We start from the raw sequence: 23,186 nt of genomic DNA on the forward strand, positions 1-23,186 counted from the left end.
TAGTGAAATTTCACTTATTCAAATAGCTAGAGAGCGGTCACTGACTTTCAGTGAAAGGTTACTTATTAATTCAGAGAAATAACCACTTTTGAGGATTGGCAGCATTGCACCATGTCAATTTAGCAATCATAATAAAATAATATTTTAGTCAATCCAATCAAAGAATCATAGTAAAAACTTAAAACCCATAAATATGATCAAATATGTTGCAGGCTATAATGATTTAGTTGCCATCCACCATCAGCCCCGAAATCGGCGCTATAGAAGAGTTTCCTATTACTTTAATTTCAAGATTGGACTATCATGTACCAGCCCGTTAAGTAAGTACTTCCTATAAGAGCTAGAGTATAATCATCCCGCAGTTAATTCAGCAGACTTATAGCCAGAAAATTAAAAAAATTATTTCATTACGGAATTCTTCTTGCTACTTAAGTAAAAGAGTAACAACAGCGCTTAACTTAAAAATGTAGAGGTTATGCTTCACATGATTTACTTTGGTGTTACTTAACTGATTAGTGAATAAGTCTGAAATCACAGATTAATCACTGAAATGTCTAACTACTATTTCAATCAGGGAATCCTTCATTGATTCATATTTAGAGAGCATTTATATTGGACATCTAAACCAATTCTTAACCGCTTTGCCACAAACCTTTTGGAATCAATGCAAAATTGTATACAAAAAACGGAATGCAGTCAATTCAGAAAACATGAAAAATGTATCATTTTTAGCACCAGTTTATTTGCCCTATAACCTACAATATTAAACCGATTCATTTAATAATAAGACTTTGAGGATAAGTTGAATAGTAGAAGCTGAGGTGCAATTTTTCAAGAAAGTTTGATTAATTATTTATTTTGAAAGATAATTTACTTTTCATGCCCAAAATTTAATTTTTATAATTCAATTATCCTTCAAGGTGGAAATACACGACTGGCCCAGTACTGGTCCAATAAAGATTTCCGGAGTCCCAGTCTTGGGCGCCTGTACTGGCCAGTACTGACTTGTAATGCTGCGCAGTACTGGCATGTAGTATTGCCGCGTAACGGTCACCAGTGCTGGTGCCATTGAATTGTTTTTAGGACGCATCTATATTATTCATTCATCATCTGAAGATCGTCCGAATATTATTTAAACATAAAAAAAATTATTTGTCTCTTAAACTTTTTGGTTAATTTTAACAGTTACTATTCTTATACTCTAACGATTTGATAAAAAGGTATTTAAAATGTAAATATTAATTGATTGCGAGTATTTTGTCTATACATATTAATGGTCGTGCTTAGAATGAATACATATATTACATTTTTTTAAATTATATTGCAAATAAAATTTCTACCACAATGGGTTTTCGAAACTATATTTAAACCTAAATTTATCGCCTAGAAGTCGGCATAAGCACTGAAAACCTACAGAACTGATAGTCAACAAAAAACCATCCTCATACGCCACGGCTCAAACAAGTTAAAAAAAGCTGTTGTTAAGCTATCTTTTTCTTATTAATTATTTACGATTATATGACTCTAAACAGGTGCTAATTATTAAATGAATTAACCAATCAAATTTTATTTTTTTTATTTCAGCGACTGATTTCACTGATTTCCCTAGTAAAAAGACGAAAAATCTCGGATTTTTCAGTGAAACCCTGAATTCACGTTACAAAATTATAGATAAAATACAACATTCTAAAGAAATGTATATTATTGTTATTAATAAATCGCATCTAAATAGATCTAAAAATACTCAAACATCATATTTTTGACAGAAAAGTGTTTAAGGAAAAATTATGAGAAAAGTATTTAGTACAAAAAATCTGGAAAGCAAAGAACTTTTTTCTTAAGCATTTACTTACTGACAGATCAGGCAGTTCTAAATTTTGCTTAGGGTTTACCCTGTTCTTTTAGCAGTTTTTTCGACATATATCCTACAATTGTTTATCCGATGAGTCTAACAATTTTATAGTAAATAGCGCAGATTAAACTTTAGTACACTTAAAAAAATGTATTCATTATTTATTTCTACAACTATTTTATTTTTCTGCCCAAAATTCAATTTACTGAAGGAGGCGGCCATAGATATCCAGAGCTAGCGCCGCGTACAATTCGTCTGTAAGTTTGCAAACACAAGTTTTTCAGGTTGTCAGTCGCACATGACAATTTTCAAATGCCAGGGCCAGTTAGTCCAGACGCCATGCCCAGTCCTGTCGGATCTTATATGTCGCCAAAATATTTTGAATGATTCGTATGAAGAATGATCACCTGATTCTGAATCGGTGTGGTACGTCTCCGGCAGATTGTGAGTTCTCGAGATACTCGCAATTAATCAATTTTTTAATTACTCCCGATTAATGATTTTCCATTAAACGTATTTCGATTTTTCTTTTGCACTTTATTAGCTCATTATAGGGCGAATGAAAAACGTTCAAACATATTTGCCCTTCGACGAATATTTATTGCACAATAGCAACTAATAGGCGAAAAAATTGGAAAAAAATTCTATCTGTCATATCTTCAAAAATATGATCTAAAAGAGAAATATTTTTTTAATTTGTGAAAATAACAACTAAAATACGCACTTTTTATAATAAAAACTATTTCTCTAAAGTTAATACTTTCCTGGCAAAATTGAGTTTTATTGGGTGAAATTCTGCGGTGTGATAATAGTAATTTTTAGTAAATTAAATTCATGTTAGAGACAATATTTTTCCTGAAATATATTGTTGCTGTTGTCAGACACAAAGTTCCTGTGAAATTATATTGAAATTGTTTTAATTTAAGCAACGACGCATGAATAATCAATTATGTGGTTTCAAATACTAACAACTTTTCTACAAAAAGTTATAAATGTTTGAAATCTAGCATGATAATTCTCTAAAGTATCACTAAAACAATGATGTTAAGAAAAAATTGTTTATACCAACATTGTAACCTGTAGAACAATCTAAATTCCAATTATTTATCTACAATTCTAAATGCAGTGAAAACTTGGCACGAAGCTTAAACAATCTTAAATATTATTTAAAATTTAGTCATATAATTTTAATTTTTTAATTTTTATTCTTTTAGTAGTTATAAACTTCACTTTTTTTAAGAATTTGACAATGGGCTCGATAAGTGACATTGTAAACTTGGAAGCGCTCATCTGGCCGGCTGGTTCGGACCCCATGGGCACGGAAATAGAAAATACTAGCAGAGGGGTTCATGGGTCCATTCGGCACTGTGAAACTATTTTGCTGTTATAAGAAATAAGAAATTAATTAATTTCTACAAAAATAAGTTTCTTTTATTTCCTTGAAAAACTAGAATCAGAATAAAATTAAATAAGGGTGAAAATTATTTTCAGTTTTTAATATTTTACAGAAAACTTAGGGTGAAGTTTCCTTTTGGAACTAGAAAACGTTTCAGAAAAAAAAATAAAACAATAAAGTAATGCGAGACTTACTTCGAAATTAGAAATTTCTTCGAATCATTGAGATATTTAACTATTTTTTCATCTACTCAGGAATGTCTCACTTTTTTTAATTTTCATTTTTGTAGAAAAAATTGGAAGTAATTTAAAGGAAGTGTGTGTATCTACATAATTCGGCTACTAGTGCCGAAGTTTCGGTATATTTTTGCAGATTTCAAATTAAAAATTTAGAAGCTGTTTAAGAATTATGAAAGGCTTCAGAATAAGAAATCATTTTACATTTTCGTTGGAATGTTCAAAAAATGTTTAATTTTTTATTTTGAAGCCTTTTAGAATTCTTAAAAAGCTTCTAAAATTTTTATTTGAAATTTGCACAAATCTACATTTTGTTTTAAATGAGGCTGCAGCAAATGCTCGAAAATTTCGATACGAATAGGCGAATGTTTTCAGAACATACAACTCGTTTAAATTATTTAAAATCTTTTTAAGTTTTACATTAATTTTGAAACTTTTTAAACATAAAGTGACTCAAGTTTTTCCTATAAATAATAAGCAGGATTTTCTAAAAATTGTATAAAAAAAATTATTAGTTTTGAAAGACATTTATAAGTTCTGAAAAAATTATTCAAAATTTGAAAATGTTTAAATTAAATTCTAGATTTCTCTGGATTTTGAAAACAAAATGTTGAAGGTTTTCAAGGATGTTTTAAAGTCTTTAAAATAATTTAACTTCTAATTTTAGAAGTGTTGCGTTAAATAATGTTAATTTTTGAATTTTTAATGCTTCTAACTTAAACTTTCTTTAAAAAATCTAATTTTGAAAATCTGAACGTTCATTGAATGAATGTTTAACTTAAAATAGTGAAAATGATAATGCCGATTTATATTTTTGGAACTGAATTTGAATCTTTGAACTCTATAGTTTATAAAAGATAAAAAATCTAAATTTTGCAGTATATCTGCATTTCATTTCAAATTGTTTAATTGAAAAGTGTTAGTACCTAACTTCTATTTTATACGCGCAAATTATCGAGCAGGTGAGTATAACAATTTTTTATTTGAAAACAAAAAAAGCAAGAGTTCCACTTTGAGTGCTTTAATTTGTAATATATTTTCTATTACTTCAAATGGAATTTTTTTAGCTTTGGAGATGAAATTTGTTTATTTTATTGACCATGAACAATTTTTGCGAACTGGGAAAAAACCGAAAAATTTCCGAGATTTTTCTTCTTCGATTAAAATGGCCACACCGACGATACCATAAATATATCAGATGAATGATAAATAATTTAGAGATATTACTATACATGCTGAAACGATATGTAACTGCATATATACAATAATAAAGTACATGAAAAAACTATTTCATAATATTAAGCTTATAAATGAGTCTGCATCATTGTTTTACCTTAACCAAAAACAATTTCTTTTCAAAATTAAACCAGTTTTCCTGGAAGAATAATTCAGTGCATAATATTGTGGCTGAGTGGGCCCGCAACCCTTGTTCGGTATTTACGAAGATTCGACGCCAATGGTTTTTGACCTGGCCGGTCGTTAGCAAGATTCCCAGTTTACGGCATCACTTATAGCCCCATTGTCAAACTCTCCCAAAAAAAGGAAAGTTGATAACTATTAAATGAATAAAAATCAAGAAATTTAAATTCTATGTCTGAATTTTAAATAATATTTAAGATTGTTTAGGCTTCGTGCCAAGTTCCCAACTGCATATAGAACTGTAGATAAATAATTGGAATTTAGATTGTTCTACAGGTTACAATTTTTGTATAAACAATTTTTTCTAATACATCATTGTTTTAATGGTACTTAAGAGAATTATCATGATAAATTTTAAACATTTATAACTTTCCGTAGAAAATTTGTTAGTATTTGAAACCCCTTAATTGATTATTCATGCATCGTTGCTTAAATTAAAACAATTTCTCTATAATTTCACAGGAACTTTGTGTCTGAGAACAGAAATAATATATTTAAGCAAAAATATTGTCTCTAACATGAATTTAATTTACTAAAAATTACTATTTATTATCACACCGCAGAATTTCACCCAATAAAACTCAATTTTGCCAGGAAAGTATTAACTGTGTATTTTAGCTGTTATTTCATAAATTAAAAAAATATTTCTCTTTTAGATCATATCTTTGAAGATATAGCAGATAGAATTTTTTTTCATTTTTTTCGCCTATTAGTTGCAATTGTGCAATAAATATTCATCGGAGGGCAAATATGTTTCAATGTTTTTTATTCATCCTGTAATGAGCTAATAAAGTGCAGGAAAAAAATCGAAATAAGTTTAATGGAAAATCATTAATGGGGAGTAACTAAAAAATTGATTAATTGCAAATATCTCGAGAACGCACAGTCTACCGAAGACGTACCACACCGATTCGGAATCAGGAGATCATTCTGCATACGAATCACTCAAAATATTTTGGCGACATTTAAGATCCGACAGGACTGGTGTAGCGTCAGGACTAAGTCAACAGTCAACGCTTTCGATTTCAAAAGTCAACCTTCCCTTGCCCCGTTCACCCGATGTCGACAGCAGCGCGCATACAATTGGTCTGCGAACTAAATATAATCATAATAGTACGCGGCCGTCTACTTCCCATTGAGTTGACCGCCCCTGTTCCACTCGCTGGAATCTACACAATTCTCGAGATTCGTTCAAAAATTTTTACATGCTTCTGTCAGAGGAGGCGCACAGTTAATTTTTAGGAAATTTTGATTCATCAATTGTTTTCTAATATACAGTACTTTAATTTAAAGCATTCGATGTTTGTAATTTAGTTGACCTGGAGCTTATACTATTGAACCGATTTTTACATCATTTTCAACTCCGTTAAAAGAATATTTCGGAAATTGGAAAACATATTTACTGTTATACTTTCATTTGCAATATCAATATCAAAATAAATTATATGCATTATAGTTTGTTAAATCAATGTTTTTGATTTATTAAATTAATTATGTAGATTTTATTCATAATATATCTGGATAATAAATATTATTTCTCTAATGAAGAATTCACTTTTCAATTGTCCTGAGCAACCGACAATTTGCTTTTAATAACTTTTCTTTGATTAAAAAAAATTAATTGTAAAATAAATGAAGATGATTCAAAGAACATTTTTTCAAACATGTATTTCAGTCTTTTTGAAAGCTAAAAAATGTCAGGTATAAAATATGTAGTCAATTCAATAATTAAAAATTATTGTATTGAATGCTACAGAATTAGTTCTTTGAATCCAAAGACTGTGTATTTTTTGACATAAAATGTCTGTCTATAGTATCAACTCTGATATAACTCACTAATAACGATGAAAAAATTTGAAAAGTAACCCATGGTGGCTTATCAGCGAAAAATCTTTAAAAATATTCTCTCAGCCATTAAAAAAATGTGCCCATAAAAAAGTCACGAACTACTAACTAGGTCGCGGATACGAAAATAATTCATCATGTCCTGTGCAGAAATTCCCCCGGTTGGCCCTAATACAACCAGGTTTCTGGTGGGTTCCCGTCCGGGCTACTCCTGGTTGGGTTTCATGACCAGGAACCGGTCGGGAGCTGACGCTACATTTTTCTCGAATCACCTATTCCGGAGCTGGCCGGTTATCGGCCGGGCCAACCCAGATTAGATCTCATGTTCAGGAGCCGACCGGGCACTGGTTAGAATAATTTTTTGCAGAAATTATACAATTTTTAAGAGCCGTGACATTATCAAGGACGTAATTATGGATACTAGATCAATTATTATTTGAAAAGTATAATTTAAAGGTTTATGAGATCAGTAAAACAGAAATGAGTATTTTAAATTCTTAAAGAAAAACATTTAATTTTTAGAATATTTTAACTTATTAAATAAAAGTGGCTAGAAGTCGCACCAGTAAAATTTTTATTTTTATATTCAAGTCTTAAATGTTTCGGAACTGTTGTTAATAAATTCGATCTGTTCACAACGTTTCTGAAAATATATGTTTCACTATTGAGAAAATATTATAAAGTATCTTACCTTCTCTTACGAAGAAAGCGAAAAACTTTCAAGTTAAAATCTGATTCCTCATCCCTTTCATTATTATTTTACTTGAAAGATCGTTATCTGTTTTCCTTTCAAGTTTTTATCCTCACTAACCGCGTCCTTTCACTCCCACGAATTCTATATTTTACTAACTGTATTACTTTGTCAAAAACGTTTGTTTCGAAAGAAACGAAACCTTGGCCCTGAAGTTTATCTTACTCAGAGGCTTTGAAAAAAGGGAAAAAGTTCAGATTGCTTACCTAAAGAAGTCTGCCGTTCTAAGATCTGGCAGGGGTGGGGTTCTTCCACTAACGAAGGTGAACCTAGATTCTTGATGAGCACCTACCAATGGAGTAGGTGGTGGTGGGCCGGGACCATCGAGGACATTATTTAAACTTGGTGCCTGAGTTTTGAGGGCAGTGCTATGTTGTGCGTTTGCTGTGCCATTGGTGTTGTTGTTATTATTTTTCGTGCCATTCCCTACATGGATTGAGTTCACCATTGATGAATGATTATTGGGATGTATGGAATTGGTCTGCGAATGGTTCGAAATGAGAGGAGATGACATCTCTGGTAAAGCATCTATGAGGTCTAAACTATCGTCGTGTTGCTCTCCATCTGTATTCGTTATCTAGAACAGAAAGAAGTTTTTTTTTTAACTAAAAATTGCTTTCAAAAAGTACTTACTCTTTACAAACATAATAAAGGTACCGAAAATGTTAATGTTAGAAACACTTTTATGTTAACTAATGATTATTAACTGCTTACGCTACTATTAAAATTAACTTCTGACTTTGAAACGTAATCACTTGTTCAAAAATCGAGCGAGAAACTTAAAAAAGACTGTACGACACAGTTCTTGAAGTTCTATCTTTGATTTAGGTCAATAAAACTGCAATAATCTTTACGGGTTTATGAGATACGACAAAAAATGTTAAAAACTCAAATGTCAATTTTCAATTTCTCATGTTGTGCTTTAGAAAAATTATGGGAAGAAACTGAAATTGACAGGACGTAATGTTTTTAACCTTATTTTTAATTTAAGCCCATAAAGTTTCAAAAATATTCATGGGTTCCTAAGATATGACAACAAATATGTGGGTCTGCATCGAGCTTCAGTTGGCGATCACCGTTGTCGGCCAGGCGCGCTGCTCACACGACTGAAATTCGGCGTAGACACGCTCGGACATTTTTAGTGATGAAGATTTTTGTTTATTTCTTACGTGATATATTCTACCCAATGGAATAAACATATCTCTGTTGGAGATCATATGACGCAGTATTCAATAACCTATCCAATGGTTTTACAAAAAGTTTCTCGCATGTTTTTTTAACAAGTAATCACGTTTCAAAGTCAGCAGTGACTTTTAATAGTACTCTACCTGGCCATATCGACAATTTTATTTCCGACGGTAGTGTATAAGTGTAACCTAACTCAGTTTTAGTTTTCTAGAAATTAGTAATCACGTGTTCTGGTGTTGAGCATATTAAATCATGGACCTTGGAAAGGATGGGGCTGAGAGCCATATTCTCCCCCAACCCCTACTCACGTCCAACCACTTTTCGAGGCCCCCTGAAAAATGTACGCGTTCTAATGTTGAGTATTTTAAATCAGTGTTCTTGGAAAGGCGAGGAAAGAAGGATGATTTCACAGAAAAAACGAAAGATAGTGTTTACATCGATTCCAGAAGAAAGATTTACCGCAACAAAAATTAACCTTGCCATATAAACATTACATGAATCGAAAATAATTTCCGATTTTTAGCGTTGCTTTTTGCGCTTTTTGCTAAATGGTATGAAATAAGTTCTAGTTCGTCAACAATAGTGTAATTTATTTTGGAACAGATATATCAGTAAGAATAAATTTTTTTCGTATTTTCTGTTCGTGATTTTACATGTTTTACGGAAATTTTCTCACTTCAGCGTTACGCAGTAGACGAGCTCTGAATTATTCTCTTAACCTTAGTGAAACTTTCGCCAAAATATATTTAATTTTTAACTGTTGCAAGTCTTACCTGCAACAAATCTTAAGCTTCGCTTTTTCTGTGTTTATTACTCCAACTCACTCTAACACCTAACCTTTTCAAGGTCCCTGATTCAAATTGTCCAATAGTAGCACGCATGATTTTTGTATGGCCCCTGGAAAAGTAATTCCACATGTGAGAAAGTAACTTTTTCGGTCTTATTTTTTAAAAAGAAATAATTTTTTTAAATCATCTTTCATAAGCACTAAACTTGCATGTTTTAATTATGAAAAATAATACGAGCTAAAATGTTACACAAAGTGACTTGCGCAGTTTAAACGGGGGCGCACAGTCAAATGTAAAATCTTAGATAAAACATTCCGTGTCGCCTCACCGTATTAAACAGGATTAACTCGTTAAATCTTAGAATTAAACAGGATTGAATTAAGATGCAAATACTTCAGATTCATATGAATTAAAACATCTACGGTAGAAAACTTCATTCATTTTGATTCAAAAAGTTGTGAATTTGACCATATTTGAAATTATTGAAATCTAATTCAATGCACTCCTTACCAGTACACCTCGTACGATATTTAGGAAATGCAAGATCCGTTTTGAAAAAAACAGTAATATGTAGCTTTTCCTCGCTAGTTCATTGAAAGAAAAAACTCATTTTTTATCATAACGTGATTTACGTAAGTTTTTCTTTAGTATGGCAAGTTTAAGTTCCTACGAAAGATAGATTTTATCGCTCTGGAATAAAGACTCAAAATTGTCTAGGTTTCCTTTGCGTCGCCTAAGACTATTCATTAAAAAACATACAGTTCAAATTTTACAGAAACCGAATATTATCAAGCATATAATTTAAAACAATTAAAATAAATACAGGGGATTTAGGGTAAATAAAGAGTCTTTATTAAAATAAAAATTAAGCGATCTTAATATAGGATTAGAGTTTAAATTCTACTAATTTCTTTTAATTATAATTAAACACAATATAATTTAACTATAATACGAAAATAGGGTACAGAATAGGGTGGTCCAACATTTCTGTTGTGAACACCAACATCATGCTCTTTCCCCTCAAATTTTTTTGAATGAAACAAAATTAAAATGAATTTTTTGTGTGGATATTGATATCTAGAGGTGGCGCAAGTCCATAAAGTTCAACACAAGTTTCCTTTAAGAAAGAAAGACGTGTTTCTGATTTATTAAAGAATCAGCAATTTTAAGAATTTTTAATTGTCCCTTAACATTTCTTTTCGCAATTAGCCATAGCACACGAAAGAAACTGACTATAAAGAATAATAAAATATTTACAGCATTTCGTGAAACATCTGATTATCAGTAGATAGTAATATTTTATGTATTAGAAAAAAACTCGCAAAATAGAATTTTATGCTTTTGGAAGCTTTCTCAGACTTATATTTTGGGGGACAACTCGATATGCCTAATATTGACAATTCGGTCAAAAATTTACAAAACCATTTTTTTTCATATGAGAAATACGTGTAAAACTTTATGGGATTTCTGCCAGTCCCATTAATATAAATTTGTTTTTAACAAAAATACATGGTTTTTATTCAAAGAAATAAATTTTAGGGATGAAAATAAAAAAAAAATAAAAATTGTAATACATTTTAGGACCAACCTATTACGAAAGATATGACCGCGATCGTTTTGGAACGATAGGATTCATAAAAAGTTGTACACCTAAATTCATGTCATTCTTAATTAACATCTCGAAATTCTCCATGAGTTATGCCGGGGTTAGTGCTAAATAATCCAGCGATTTCGAATCGTTACCTCATTAAAAAAAATTATTTCTAAATTCTTAGCGCTAAAAAGGTCTAGCTGACCTAAGACTAGAAATTATATTCTGGTATGGTGGAAGTGAATTCTAATCTAAGGTAAAAGTGGTCATTGTTGCTTTACCATAGTCACCGTGGTGTTTGCACTGTCCGTGCTTGTGTTGATTGTGGTTTCGGAATTGGTGCTGGAGCCCATAACAACCACTTTGGGTACCGCTTTGCAACTGCGGCTTCCGCCAGCAGACTTGAAATTAAGTCTGCGTAGAGCGGAAGCTGCGTGGGCCAGCAGATCTCCATCACGGGAATTGTCATTCCCATGATGACCACGCGACGACGACTGCGACGTTGCTGAATTCCCCGAATCACACCCGCTACCCCGCAACCCACCAATTTTTCCAGGAGAACCACGGTTTTCCGAACATCCCTAAAACAGAAAAAAGGAAAAGAATTACATTATTCAAATAAAAATAGTTTAAATCGCCTTATAATAATATTTATTAATAATAACTATACAATCGTAACAAAGTTTGTATACGGTAGAAAACAATATATTTGTTTATTGGTATTTTATACATTTTCAATACAGCTTATAATGGTAGAAAAATCTTCTAGCGCTGCCCAGCCTAGTTTGGGAAGTTTAGTCTAGGGGTGGCTAGCACTGTGACACTTTTGTAAAATCAATATCTGGACGGTCTATTTAGACACTTTTGTTAGAGATAAATAAATAAACAAATAATAATTAATATATAAACAATTCATAAATGACTATACAGTATTTTCTTTTCTTTTAGAACTCTGGCGTCAACAACTGTAGGCCAAACTCCTCTAGAAGGAATATAATTAATTAAATTATTCTTTTAAAAGTTAAATTTCATATTTTAATTCAAGGGATACACTGCATGCTGGCGTAAGTGCCAAAACCCGAATTTTACAGGAGAACCAAAAAACTGTCTAACTTTAACGTAAATACTTTTAAACCCTGCACTAGAAAGCCCTGGTCAAAGATCGGCGAGCACCAAAAAGCTTCAATTTTGACACATAAAAAGTTGCGTAACTGTTTTATTATACCATTAAGCCATTTCCCCTTCGGGGTAGGCGTGGCTCACTTGGTGGAAAAGGGAGTAAAGTGAGGAGTTGATATAGAATTTTTAGATTGATCCAGAATTCTTGTGTTATTTATTTAAATAACACGTTCATTCCGCAACACTGCTCCGACCCAGCTTGCTGATCAGTCTCTGTAGCAATCGCCCCAAGTGAAGATCCTCAAAAAGTCGTCATGTAAGGTTCCCCACTTGGGTCCATGCATTTTTTCATGCAGGCTCTCGTATTTTTGTGTCTTCTTATGTGTCTTCTAACTAGGGTCTCATTCACACATTCTAACCATTCTTTCCGCGGTCTGCCTCTGGACATGCTGCCATTTACTTTACGTTGATACACTTGCTTCGTTAGTCATTCAATTGGCATTCTCTCAACATGCCCGATCCATATTAACCGCTTTCTTTCCCATGTGTCCACTAGCGTCTCTTCTGCAGCACATTATTTGAGAATTATCTCGTTACTCACTTTGTCGATCAGAGTTTTGACGCATATTATGCGCAAGAATCTCAGGTCAATTGCGTAAATTTTACTCATACCTTTTTCTTGATATGTCCATGTCTCGCTACAATATTGTACAGTCCGGACAAATAAGGAATTATGTCTTGAAATTTTAGCTTTATTTGATATTTTTTACTTCTGATAAGGGGCCCTGCTTTACCAATAACCTTCTTACCTTCGTTTATGCGTCTATCTAACTGCTCAGCTATCTTCCTGTCCCTGGTAAATAAGCTACCAAGGTATACGAACTTAGCAACTTGTTCAATACTCTACTCATTTAATACAATGTTACATATTGTTTTCTCACGCTTTCCTTTGAACGCCATAGTTTTTGTTTTATTTGCGTTAATTTTGAGGTCCATGCTTTCCATCCTTGCATTCAGTTTATTCAACTTTCCTTGCAAGTCCTCGATTGGCTCTGCCATAACAACCTTATCATCTGCGAACGCTAAACTTCTTCGTCGAAAAGAGACATTCTTAAACAGTTGTCCATGAATAATATAAATAAACATGAAAACATAATGCATCCTTGTCTAACTCCTAGAATAATAACGAAACAGTCACTCAATTTCCCGTTTACCCTTACACTGGCTTTGCTACCCGTGCATATTGTTTTTATAGCTTGTAGGAGTCATCCATTGACTCCACACTCTTTCAGGACTTCCCAAAGTTTACTTCTATCTACCTTGTCAAAATCTTTTTATAGGTTAACAAATGCGCAGGAAACTTATTTTCCTACTCTTAAACTTTTTTCTGTGATTTGCTTTAAGCTAAATATTTGATCCGTATATGATCTGCATATGATCTGTATATTGATCCTGTACGCTTCTTTCTTTGCTTTTTGGACAGCCTGAATTTCATCATTCCACCGCACATCGACCGCACATCTAACAATGATATCCCGGAACTTAGTCTATGCACCCTCTAGATCTTTGTTTCTTATAAGTGCCTCCTAAGTGGCCTATCTATGCTTTTCATTATCTTATTTTTGAAATCTATTCGCGCATCCGGTTTCTGTAGGTTCTCAATTTTTATTCGTGTTTGTTTTGTTTTCTTGGTTTACTTTTTTTCCATCCCCGACCTAAGTTAATTTTGTAGATCAGAAGGTAGTGATTAGTATTGCATCCAGAACCCCTCATGACCCCTGTATCTTTGACTAGCTCTCTTAATCTTTCACCCACAAAAAAAGTCAATTATACTTATGCTAACTGGCGCGTAGCATGCTATGATAAATAATGTTCTGATTCCTACTTTCATTCTGGCCCACAGCAATCTGGGAGATACGAAATCATAATCTTCGAGATGCTACTTTGCTCTTTCATTCAAAATCAGACCTACTACTTGCCTATCATGTGATTTAATATCTACTCCTGACCCTATTTCAAATCCGCCTTTCAACATCCTGTTTTCTGTCTCTGCTTCTGCATCCCTTTTTCTTCGTTTCAGGCACACATAAAATATCTAGTTTCCTTACGTGCATACACAGTAAAAAGAAAAGGATCAATTTTGTTGCAGAGCATTTTTCTCCAGCGATCTTTTGACTCTCGAGATCATAATGATTTTCCATTCGGATCAATTTGATCTCATTTTGCGGTTTATTTGTCAGACTAAACAAAATGGCCGCCATTTATTGACGCCGGTGTCATAACGACATAACCTAAAAATATTATTTAATCGCACGCAAGTGACAACTATACTTAACAGGTCATATTTTCTAATATCAGATTGCCTTATTTTTTTAACTCTTCAAGTGCACTGCACGATCAGTAGCCATAAAAAGCTTGAATATGAGCTAAAGTATTGTAAGAACGTCAGTCATCTTGGCTTGACTTTATACATGATCCCGACTCAGACCATTATGATCTCAAAAGTCAATCATTCTCTAAGGCCGATCAAAATGCTCTTGAATTCGGTATCATTTTTGTTACATATCAAAATGATATTGATTTCGGTATTATTTTGAACATTTTTCATTACTGTGTAGTTTCTCGTCATTCTTTCACGTTGAGAACGACCCCCCCCCCCCCCCCCCCGCATTTCAAATCCCAGTCTCCATTCGTCTCCTGAAACTTGACCTTTCGAGTACCAAACTCAGTTAATAAGGGATGGTAGGGAGTGGGGTGCGGGGAAGGGGGGCAGAACTAGAACCGAGAGAGTCGTCTCTTGGGTTTATCTTTTGATGCTGAGAAGTTCTAAATTTAAGAAAAGAAGTACTTTTGAGCTATGGGTAAGCTCTATTAAATCGCAAAAGGAGCATTTCAAAAAAGATAACCATGGATGAGAAAGCCCGCATCAAATGTCGGCGCACACCAGAAAGCTTCAATTTTAACACATAAAAAGTCACTTTTGCAGCCACTATTTCTTCCCAAGAATTCATCATTTTTGTTCGACAAACTTCAAAAAATCATAATCTACACATGCTCTAAAAATCAATGACGCCGCAGTCACACCACACTATGAAGTAAGGCACTTACGCCAGCAAGCATCGTGGTACTTACGCCCGTATGCACTTTTTTTCCTAGACCTATTTTCTGGTCGAACTGGACCAAAATCTTCTACAGGGATACGAGTTACGGGGAGGCAAGTTCATTTAACCAATAAACCAATTTTTGAAAATTTGGCACTTCCGCCCGAATGCAGTGTGGCTCTTCAATTATATTTATTTAAATCTATAAGAGTATATTATTTGGACAATCTTTTCTTATTTCAAGAAAAAAATTTCCATCTTAGCATATTCCAAAAATTCCAACAACTCGATAGAAATAGCTGGTGACAGCATTATATCTGGGTCCGACTAGACTAAAAAGACAATAAGAAAAGAAAATTACTTTTGTAGCATTATTTTTTAATTATGTTAATTTTATACACCCTGACAATTTTTCGAAATTAGTGAAAAGATTTGTCTGATTGAGACTTCAGGCATTTTTATGATATAGAAATCTGATTAGTGCCAGATCTGGACCAGACGGTACTATCACGAATGAATGGAAAAAAATGTTCTGTGTTAATTATTAGGTTTAGCAATTTAATACTGCCGTCGTGACGAAGAAACTCTTCAACTGCATTTGCAATTATGCACGGATGTTTTTTTTATAGAATTATAGGACTAAGCACTGTGCAGCAGAGTCCCGAATTTTGAAATTCGTGTACTTATGCTACACTTTTGAACAAATATATTGTTTCCTTCTCATGAATTCTCAAAAATCGCTATAGATAAGCTCATTGAGATAAAAATGCAGTTGTACAGTTTCTTTAGCAGTACACCAAATAAACTGAGACAATTTTTCGAAATGGTGAAAAAATTAGACTGACGATTGACAGAGAAATTTTTATGTTATACAAAGCTGACCAGTGCCAGATCTGGGAAACACTCTAGACCAGCGATTCCCAAACTTTTTTATCACTTTCTGGGGAGGGGCAGGTTCGACACACGTCTATTTTTTCACAATGCTGGAATCCAAGAAAGACACTGGACGCTGGTCGTTCGTACTCGGTTGCTTAGTTCGATGATCTTTCTGTTGTTAGAGTATTAGAGCCGATTGAGAAAAATTAAAATTTAGTTAAATATTAATCAGTAGAATTTTAATGAGTTGTCTTAGACTTGTTAGATTGTGACCGGGTTGGTTTACCGAGAGATGAGAAAGTTAAGAGTGCAGGTAAGGGGAACAGCTGTATCACGCGATAAATGGGTCCCGAATCTGGCTTGGGGGTTAATTCCTTCGGGACCACCCCTGGACAATTGTCCGCGACTGCCTATTTATTTTTGTAATCATATTCAGCAGAAACCCTTGGTACAGGGACCCTTTATCCGCAACCCGAGGACGCGTTCGGAGGCTTTGTCATAGCCGTCCTCGAGTTCCGGATAGAGGGCCCCTGTACAAAGGGTTTCTGCTGAATATGGTTACAAAAATAAATAGGCAGTCGCAGACAATTGTCCAGGGGTGGTCCCGAAGGAATTAACCCCCAAGCGGAGGTATAAAAACCGTGCCGAAAGCTGAATGGCACCTGGGTGAGGTGTCTAGAACGGTGACTGGTATACCGGGCGATCTCTCAGAGTACGCAGCCTTATCCTTGCATGCAGAGCTCTGCAAGGATGGAAGAACCTCTTTCCCTAGCTTCTCGTGGGAACAACAATGATAACACCAAACATAGTTGTAGTAAGTGTGGTTCAAAACAACAGAACGCGCAGGGCTCCCGACAATCGGTCGGCCAACAATGCCGACCACTCTAGAGCTGGGGGACCCAATGAAAATGGATTCAATGCGATGGATCGGCGAGATCTCGCGACCTTTAGGTGGACTAAATCACGACTTGCTAGAGTGCTACGATGCGAGTGTGGCCGCTGAACGGGGTTACATGGCACGGCTGCATACTCTGTGGTGCGAGAAACACCCGGAACTATCGCACTTTTCGCAGCAACGTCTGCGAAACCATGCTGAACTACCCCGAAAAAGGGGCTATGTAAGCGGAACGCCTACTCTACCACAGCTAGAACAAGCCGGCAACAGAGAAAGAGAGGCGACACTGACCAATTGCAGGCAGGCATCTAATAGAGGAAAAGCAATGGTTTATGACCCGGAGAAACATCAACACCAAGGTTTCTCTCAACCCTAAAGATCTGGCTGAAATGGATGACGAGCTTCGTGGACATTTTTCCGGAGAATACGACCTCTGGTATATCAATTATTGTGTGTATAATGCAGCAAGAGCTTTAGCCGATGCGAGCCGTAAAACAAAGCCAACGGTTGATCATAAGACCAAAAGACGAATGCATCAACTTGCCATAAAGATAGGCTGCGCAAGACAGTATGCGTCCCGCCTTCAGTGTGTGATTGACTACATCACATCTGGCAGGAATTTAACCGCCAAGGTTCGAAAGTTCGCACGCGAACTCCGGATCCGTTATCACACACTTAACAAGCCAAAGCTGCTGACCATTAGACAGTATATTGTTGAGAGAATACGGATACTATCTGACGCTAGGAGAAGTCTAGAGCGGAGGGAGAGATGAGTCAGAGAAAATCAACAGTTTCTCTCTGACCCATCTCGACTCTTCTAAGACCCTCCAGTTACTGTCGAACACCCGCCAAAACCAGAGGAGGTCGAAGTATTTCGGAACGAAGTCTACGAAGTGCAGCATAGACTAGACAAAGACTCAGAAAATATAAATAGCTTCAAGGAGTTATGTGTTGCCCTCATAACACCTGATAAGGAATGCCCACTCATCACTACCGAGGAGGTGAAAAAAGTATTAAGAGGGATGAAGAACTATTCCGCACCGGGGCCAGATTGTATAAAAACCTTCTTGTGGAAGAAGTTTTCTTCAACCCATCAGCATTTGGCCCGTATTTTCACCTCATATTTAAAGTCGGAAGAGCCGATTCCGGAGTGGTTGGTGGAAGGGTGCGCAATGCTCCTGCCGAAAATAGGCAACTTAGCTGACCCGAAGAATTACAGGCCAATCACTTGTCTGAACACACTGTATAAGATATTCGAAGCTATCCTAAATGATAGGATTGTGCGGGCAATTGAACCTGTGTCGCAAGAAATGTATGAACAACGAGGCTCAAAGAAAGGCGTAGCGGGATGTCGGGAGAACCTGCTCATCAATAGATGTGTCTGCAAAGATGCAGCATTCTACCAGCATGACCTATCGATGGCCTGCATTGATTACCGGAAAGCTTTCGATTCGACCTCCCATAGACTTTTCATCTGTCTTTTAGCAATCTTAAAGGTTCATCCGCAAATAGTTAGGAGCATAGAGATATTGATGCCGATTTGGAAAACCAGAATTACTATCTCATCTGGAAAAAATCGTGTGACAACTAACAAGGTCACCTTTCAGAGAGGCGTCTTTCAGCGCGACACCATGAGCCCACTCCTCTTTTGCCTTACATTATTGCCACCATCTCTAGCACTGCGCCATTCCGACGGGTACTTGTGCGGAAAACCTGCATATTGAAAGTACAAGGGCACTCATGTATTTTACATGGATGATCTTAAGATCTATGCTAAAAACAAAGAGCAACTACATCTAGCTTTAGGGATTGTCGAACGATATACTAAGGAAACTGGAATAGAATTTGGGTTTGACAAATGCGCCAAGGTTTATTTGAAGCGTAGAAAACTTAATGGCATCCCTGAAGATCCTGAGCTCGTTGATAGAAGCCCTATACGGCACCTTTGCGCTGGAGAGATTTATACATACCTGGGCGTGCCACAGAGCCGCATTCAGTATGTGACATCTGTAAAGTATACTCTCCGAATCAGATACAAACGTCTCATCCGGCATATATGGTCTTCCGAACTGTCGGCGAGGAACAAAGTATCTGCAACGTAAATGCTTGCCGTTCCGTTATTACTCTATTCATTTGGAGTAGTTTTATGGACGAAGAACGAGCTCAGATCCCTTGATATCGGATCAAGAAGGGTTATGCGCATGAACAAAAGCACGCATCTCAAGTCTTCCGTTCCGCTACTGTGCATCTCACGCCGTCAAGGTGGTTGCGGAATATTGAGTCCTGAATGTCATTTCCACCTTAACATACTGTAGCCATATTTTGAGCCAAGACATTACTGATGATAGCTGCAGGGCATGCTATGCACACCCCGAGCATTTAGCTCACATTCTATCTAGTAGTCCAACTCACGCGGGAACGACCTACATCCAAGGGCACAATGCGGCACTAAGAGTGCTTTATTACCATCTCTGTCACTCCTACGGCATTCACCTTAATATCGCTCCTCTAAATGCTCTTAGGGAAATTGAGTCAATTGTCGAGAATGGGAAGTACCGCATATACTGGAACTTTATATTCTCGACAATTGTTTCTGTTGCTCACTCGAGGCCTGACATGGTTCTTCTTGACTTCGAGAAGCGAACCATGTTCGTTATCGAATTTTCGGCACCAGCTGACAAAAACATCAAAGCCAAGGAGAATGAAAAGAAAGAGAGGGATCGTGACCTAATAAGGGAGTTGCAACGATTTTACTCCGAGTATTCTGTTCAACTAATCGTCCCCATCATCGGTGCTCTTGAAGGTGCCAAGCTTTCACTCGCGAATGGCCTAAAAAGCACCCCTGCGTGTCAACAATATGCTAAATCACTTGCGGGAAAAATGCAGAAGGCGGTAGTCCTTGGGTCGCTCCGTGTTCTTAGGGTGCACGGGGCTTTTTCTGGATCGTCGTATTGATTCTGTAACAGACTGTAACCACCTATCTCACGCTTGTGAGACGTGGTTGTGGCTGAAATTTTACCGCGATTTCGCTGGGAGCGGGTGTAATTTTCCAGATTAGCACCCGCTCCCGGCGAAATCCTGCGGTTGTCCTTATGACAAATTTTTATGTGTATATATATTCATGTCACAGCAATAATCAGTTAAGTATTGAAGTTCAAATTTGTGCCTCTACGTAGAAAATATTATAAGTTTCAGCTTTTAAATTAATTAATGCAAAAGGTGGGTACATATAGTTACAAAAAGATTGATCGTTTTAGTTTCAAGAGATCTCGTATCATTTTTAAAGTTCAGTTAAGTGCCAATTCGAATCCCCGGATTAAGTAAACAAATGAATTATTTCCATCATATTAATCCAGGTCAAACATATATGGATGAAATGATTCCTTTAGTGAAAATCTACTAATCTAAATCATGGGAATATAATTATATAAACTCTAGCATACAATGCAACCCGTCTTTGTATTTTTGTAATGCAAAATAGTACTATATAGGCTCTCGAGATCTTGCGCCGATTGGTCAAATGCTTCGAGGCTCAGAAGACGTTCGCAAAATGCACGTATAACCAAATCTCTGGTGTAACCAAATTTTGAAAAAAGATTAAGTTCCACAGGATTCACCGCGCATTTCAAAGAAATAACTAGTTACGAATTAAAAAAAATGTAATACAACATTACGATTGTCCATGAATACATTCGGGACGTGCATTAAGTACTTTCTTAAAAATTAGAGTTGGTTTTCACTAATGTAACGGTACGTTAGTGATATTTGACGTTTGATAAGTGTCAAAATCGTTTTGTACTTCGATCTTAAGTAACTAAATAAAGTGAATATCTGCCCTATGTACGTAATTAATTGGTGATAAAATCGGTTGTTTCACTTATTGAATAAAATATGGGAATCAAACGCCTTTGACTAACTGCAACGAAAATTGTAGCCCGTATGATTATAAAAATTGCAACGATGAATCTGAGATTCAAATGATGACAGGTAAGAAGCGGCGAATTATTCTTCTAAGCTGGGTGTTCAGCGACCTTAAAAATTTCGTCTCCGCTACTATAGAATGTTAAAGTATACATTTTTTGTCATATTTGACTTAGAAATTATAAAAATTATTAGCTGAAATCCTCAATATTAACTCAGCTTCAGAATAGATCTTTTTATTCTAGGCGTGGACAACAAAGAAAAATAAATGTGTAAATAAATCAGAGTTTAAAGACAACAAATTTTTTAGTATATTCAGAAAAAAACTGCGAAAAAACTGCGAAAAGTGTGGCGAGCAAGCCCATTATTTACATTTGTTGACATCTGTCGTCTTCAAACAAATGTTTAAAAATCACGGAAGATGATGTTCCAGGAGCAAAATTAGTGCACAAATCGGTCGAAGAGCGCAGTGTTGAACAGTTTAAACGATGGATAAAATATAGGAAACGATCTTTAAAAGGTAAAAAAGTGATTCAGTAGAAAGGTTAGTTGAGGCTGTATTTGGCAGGTATTAATATTTTCTTTCTTTACTAACATCTGCTTACATATTAAATGAAGCATTGTTAACGGAGTTTCGAACCTCCTAAATTTTTTGATAAAAATAAAATCTACCATATTTAATACCTTCACTTGAGAACGCAAAACTATTATACTTATGTATTCATAACCAGTTTATATGAAAAAAGGAAAATTTGTTAAAACATTCCTTATACCAGGAAATCAATAAAAAATGGCTTTTTATTGTCTAAACTTGAAAAAGAGAAGTAGAAAATATAATATTGTGTTATTTTATACTTGTATGAATATTAAATATTTACTCAAACAAAGTTTGAAACAGCAAATCTTGTATAAATGAAAATATTTATACCTGCCACACAAAACCTCAACTAACCTTTCCACCAAATCCCGTTTTTTCCTTTTAATGGTGGTTTTCTACATTTAGGACATTCTTTTTAGCTGCTCAATACTGTGCTCTTCTACTGATTCGTGCACTAATTTTGCACCTGGAATATCATCTTCCGTGAGTTTCGCTGAATTTTTAAGCATTTTTTAGAAGATGACAGGTGCCAACAGATGCAAATAATGGCCTTGGTCGCCGTACTCTGCACTTTTTTCACCGTTTTTTTTTTAAATAGACTTAAGAATGTTCTACCTTAAAAATCTCTGTTATTTACAAATTAATTTTTTATGTTGTTCTTATTAACAATATTTTAAATACATTTCGACACAAAACTGTTCGAAAAATACAGAAATGACGTACAATTTCGGCACGTGCGCACAGCCGACGTCTAGAATAAAAAGGTCTATTAGAATGTGCCATGGCCATATAACGGAATTTTCAAGAGTTTTACCACTCGGTTTTTGAGTATACACCATATTACAAAACATCAATAAAGATTTCTAAATGTTTCAAAGATTAAAAAATATTTAAAAGGATTTTGAACATATTATAAAGGCATGTTTAACAGATTTTAAATATTTTATAACAATTTCACAAAGATTTTTAAACTTTTAAAAGATGTAAAGGATTTCAAAGATTTTGAAAAGGTTACAGTGCATCAGATTTCAAAGATTTTAAAACATTTGGAAGATTTGAAAAGTTTCAAGACATTTTAGAAGATTTTTTTACTAATTATAGATTTCAAATAATTCAATGATTTTAACGCATAAAAAAGATTTCGCGAAAAAAGATTTAAGAAAAATTTCCCAAAGGAACCAAGTCCCGAGAATTGTTGTGAACACATTCTAATATTTTGTTACATTGTTTTTAATTTGTAACTAATTATTTATTTGAAACGCACGATGAATCCTGGGGAACATAACCTTTTTTCAGAATTTGGTTATACGTATATTTTGCGCACGACTTCTGAGTCTCGAAGCCTTCGACCAATCAGCGCAAGATTTCCAACGCGGGAGATTTGGAAACCGAATTAAAATCGCCTATATAGTACTTTTTTCATTACACAAATGCAAGACGGGTTGCATTGTATTCTAAAGTTTATATGATTATATTCCCTATGACTACATAGTAAACGTCCTTGCTGTACATATATATACAGTCTGTCAAGTTAAAGCGTGGGTGGCTTTACTCGCAGTCGGTAAGGTGTATCGACATGATTTTGGTGTCAAAATATTAAGAAGAGCTCC

General features: G+C 34.9%; 1 protein-coding gene across 3 annotated transcripts in view; it reads right to left on the reverse strand.

Annotated features, from left to right (window-relative positions):
- LOC117168968 (serine-rich adhesin for platelets-like) overlaps positions 1-23,186 on the reverse strand; it is a 420,717-nt gene that overhangs the window by 323,971 nt on the left and 73,560 nt on the right. For all 3 annotated transcript variants that reach the window (XM_033354977.1, XM_033354978.1, XM_033354976.1), the window contains exons 2-3: positions 11,348-11,647; positions 7,706-8,076 (exon numbers count right to left, since the gene is read on the reverse strand). In XM_033354977.1, the coding sequence (XP_033210868.1) occupies positions 7,706-8,076; positions 11,348-11,419 (443 nt within the window). In that variant the 5' untranslated portion in view covers positions 11,420-11,647. The remainder of the gene's footprint in view (positions 1-7,705; positions 8,077-11,347; positions 11,648-23,186) is intronic.

This window comes from Belonocnema kinseyi, chromosome 3, assembly GCF_010883055.1.
Source record: "Belonocnema kinseyi isolate 2016_QV_RU_SX_M_011 chromosome 3, B_treatae_v1, whole genome shotgun sequence".
In the NCBI taxonomy this organism is placed as follows: domain Eukaryota; kingdom Metazoa; phylum Arthropoda; class Insecta; order Hymenoptera; family Cynipidae; genus Belonocnema; species Belonocnema kinseyi.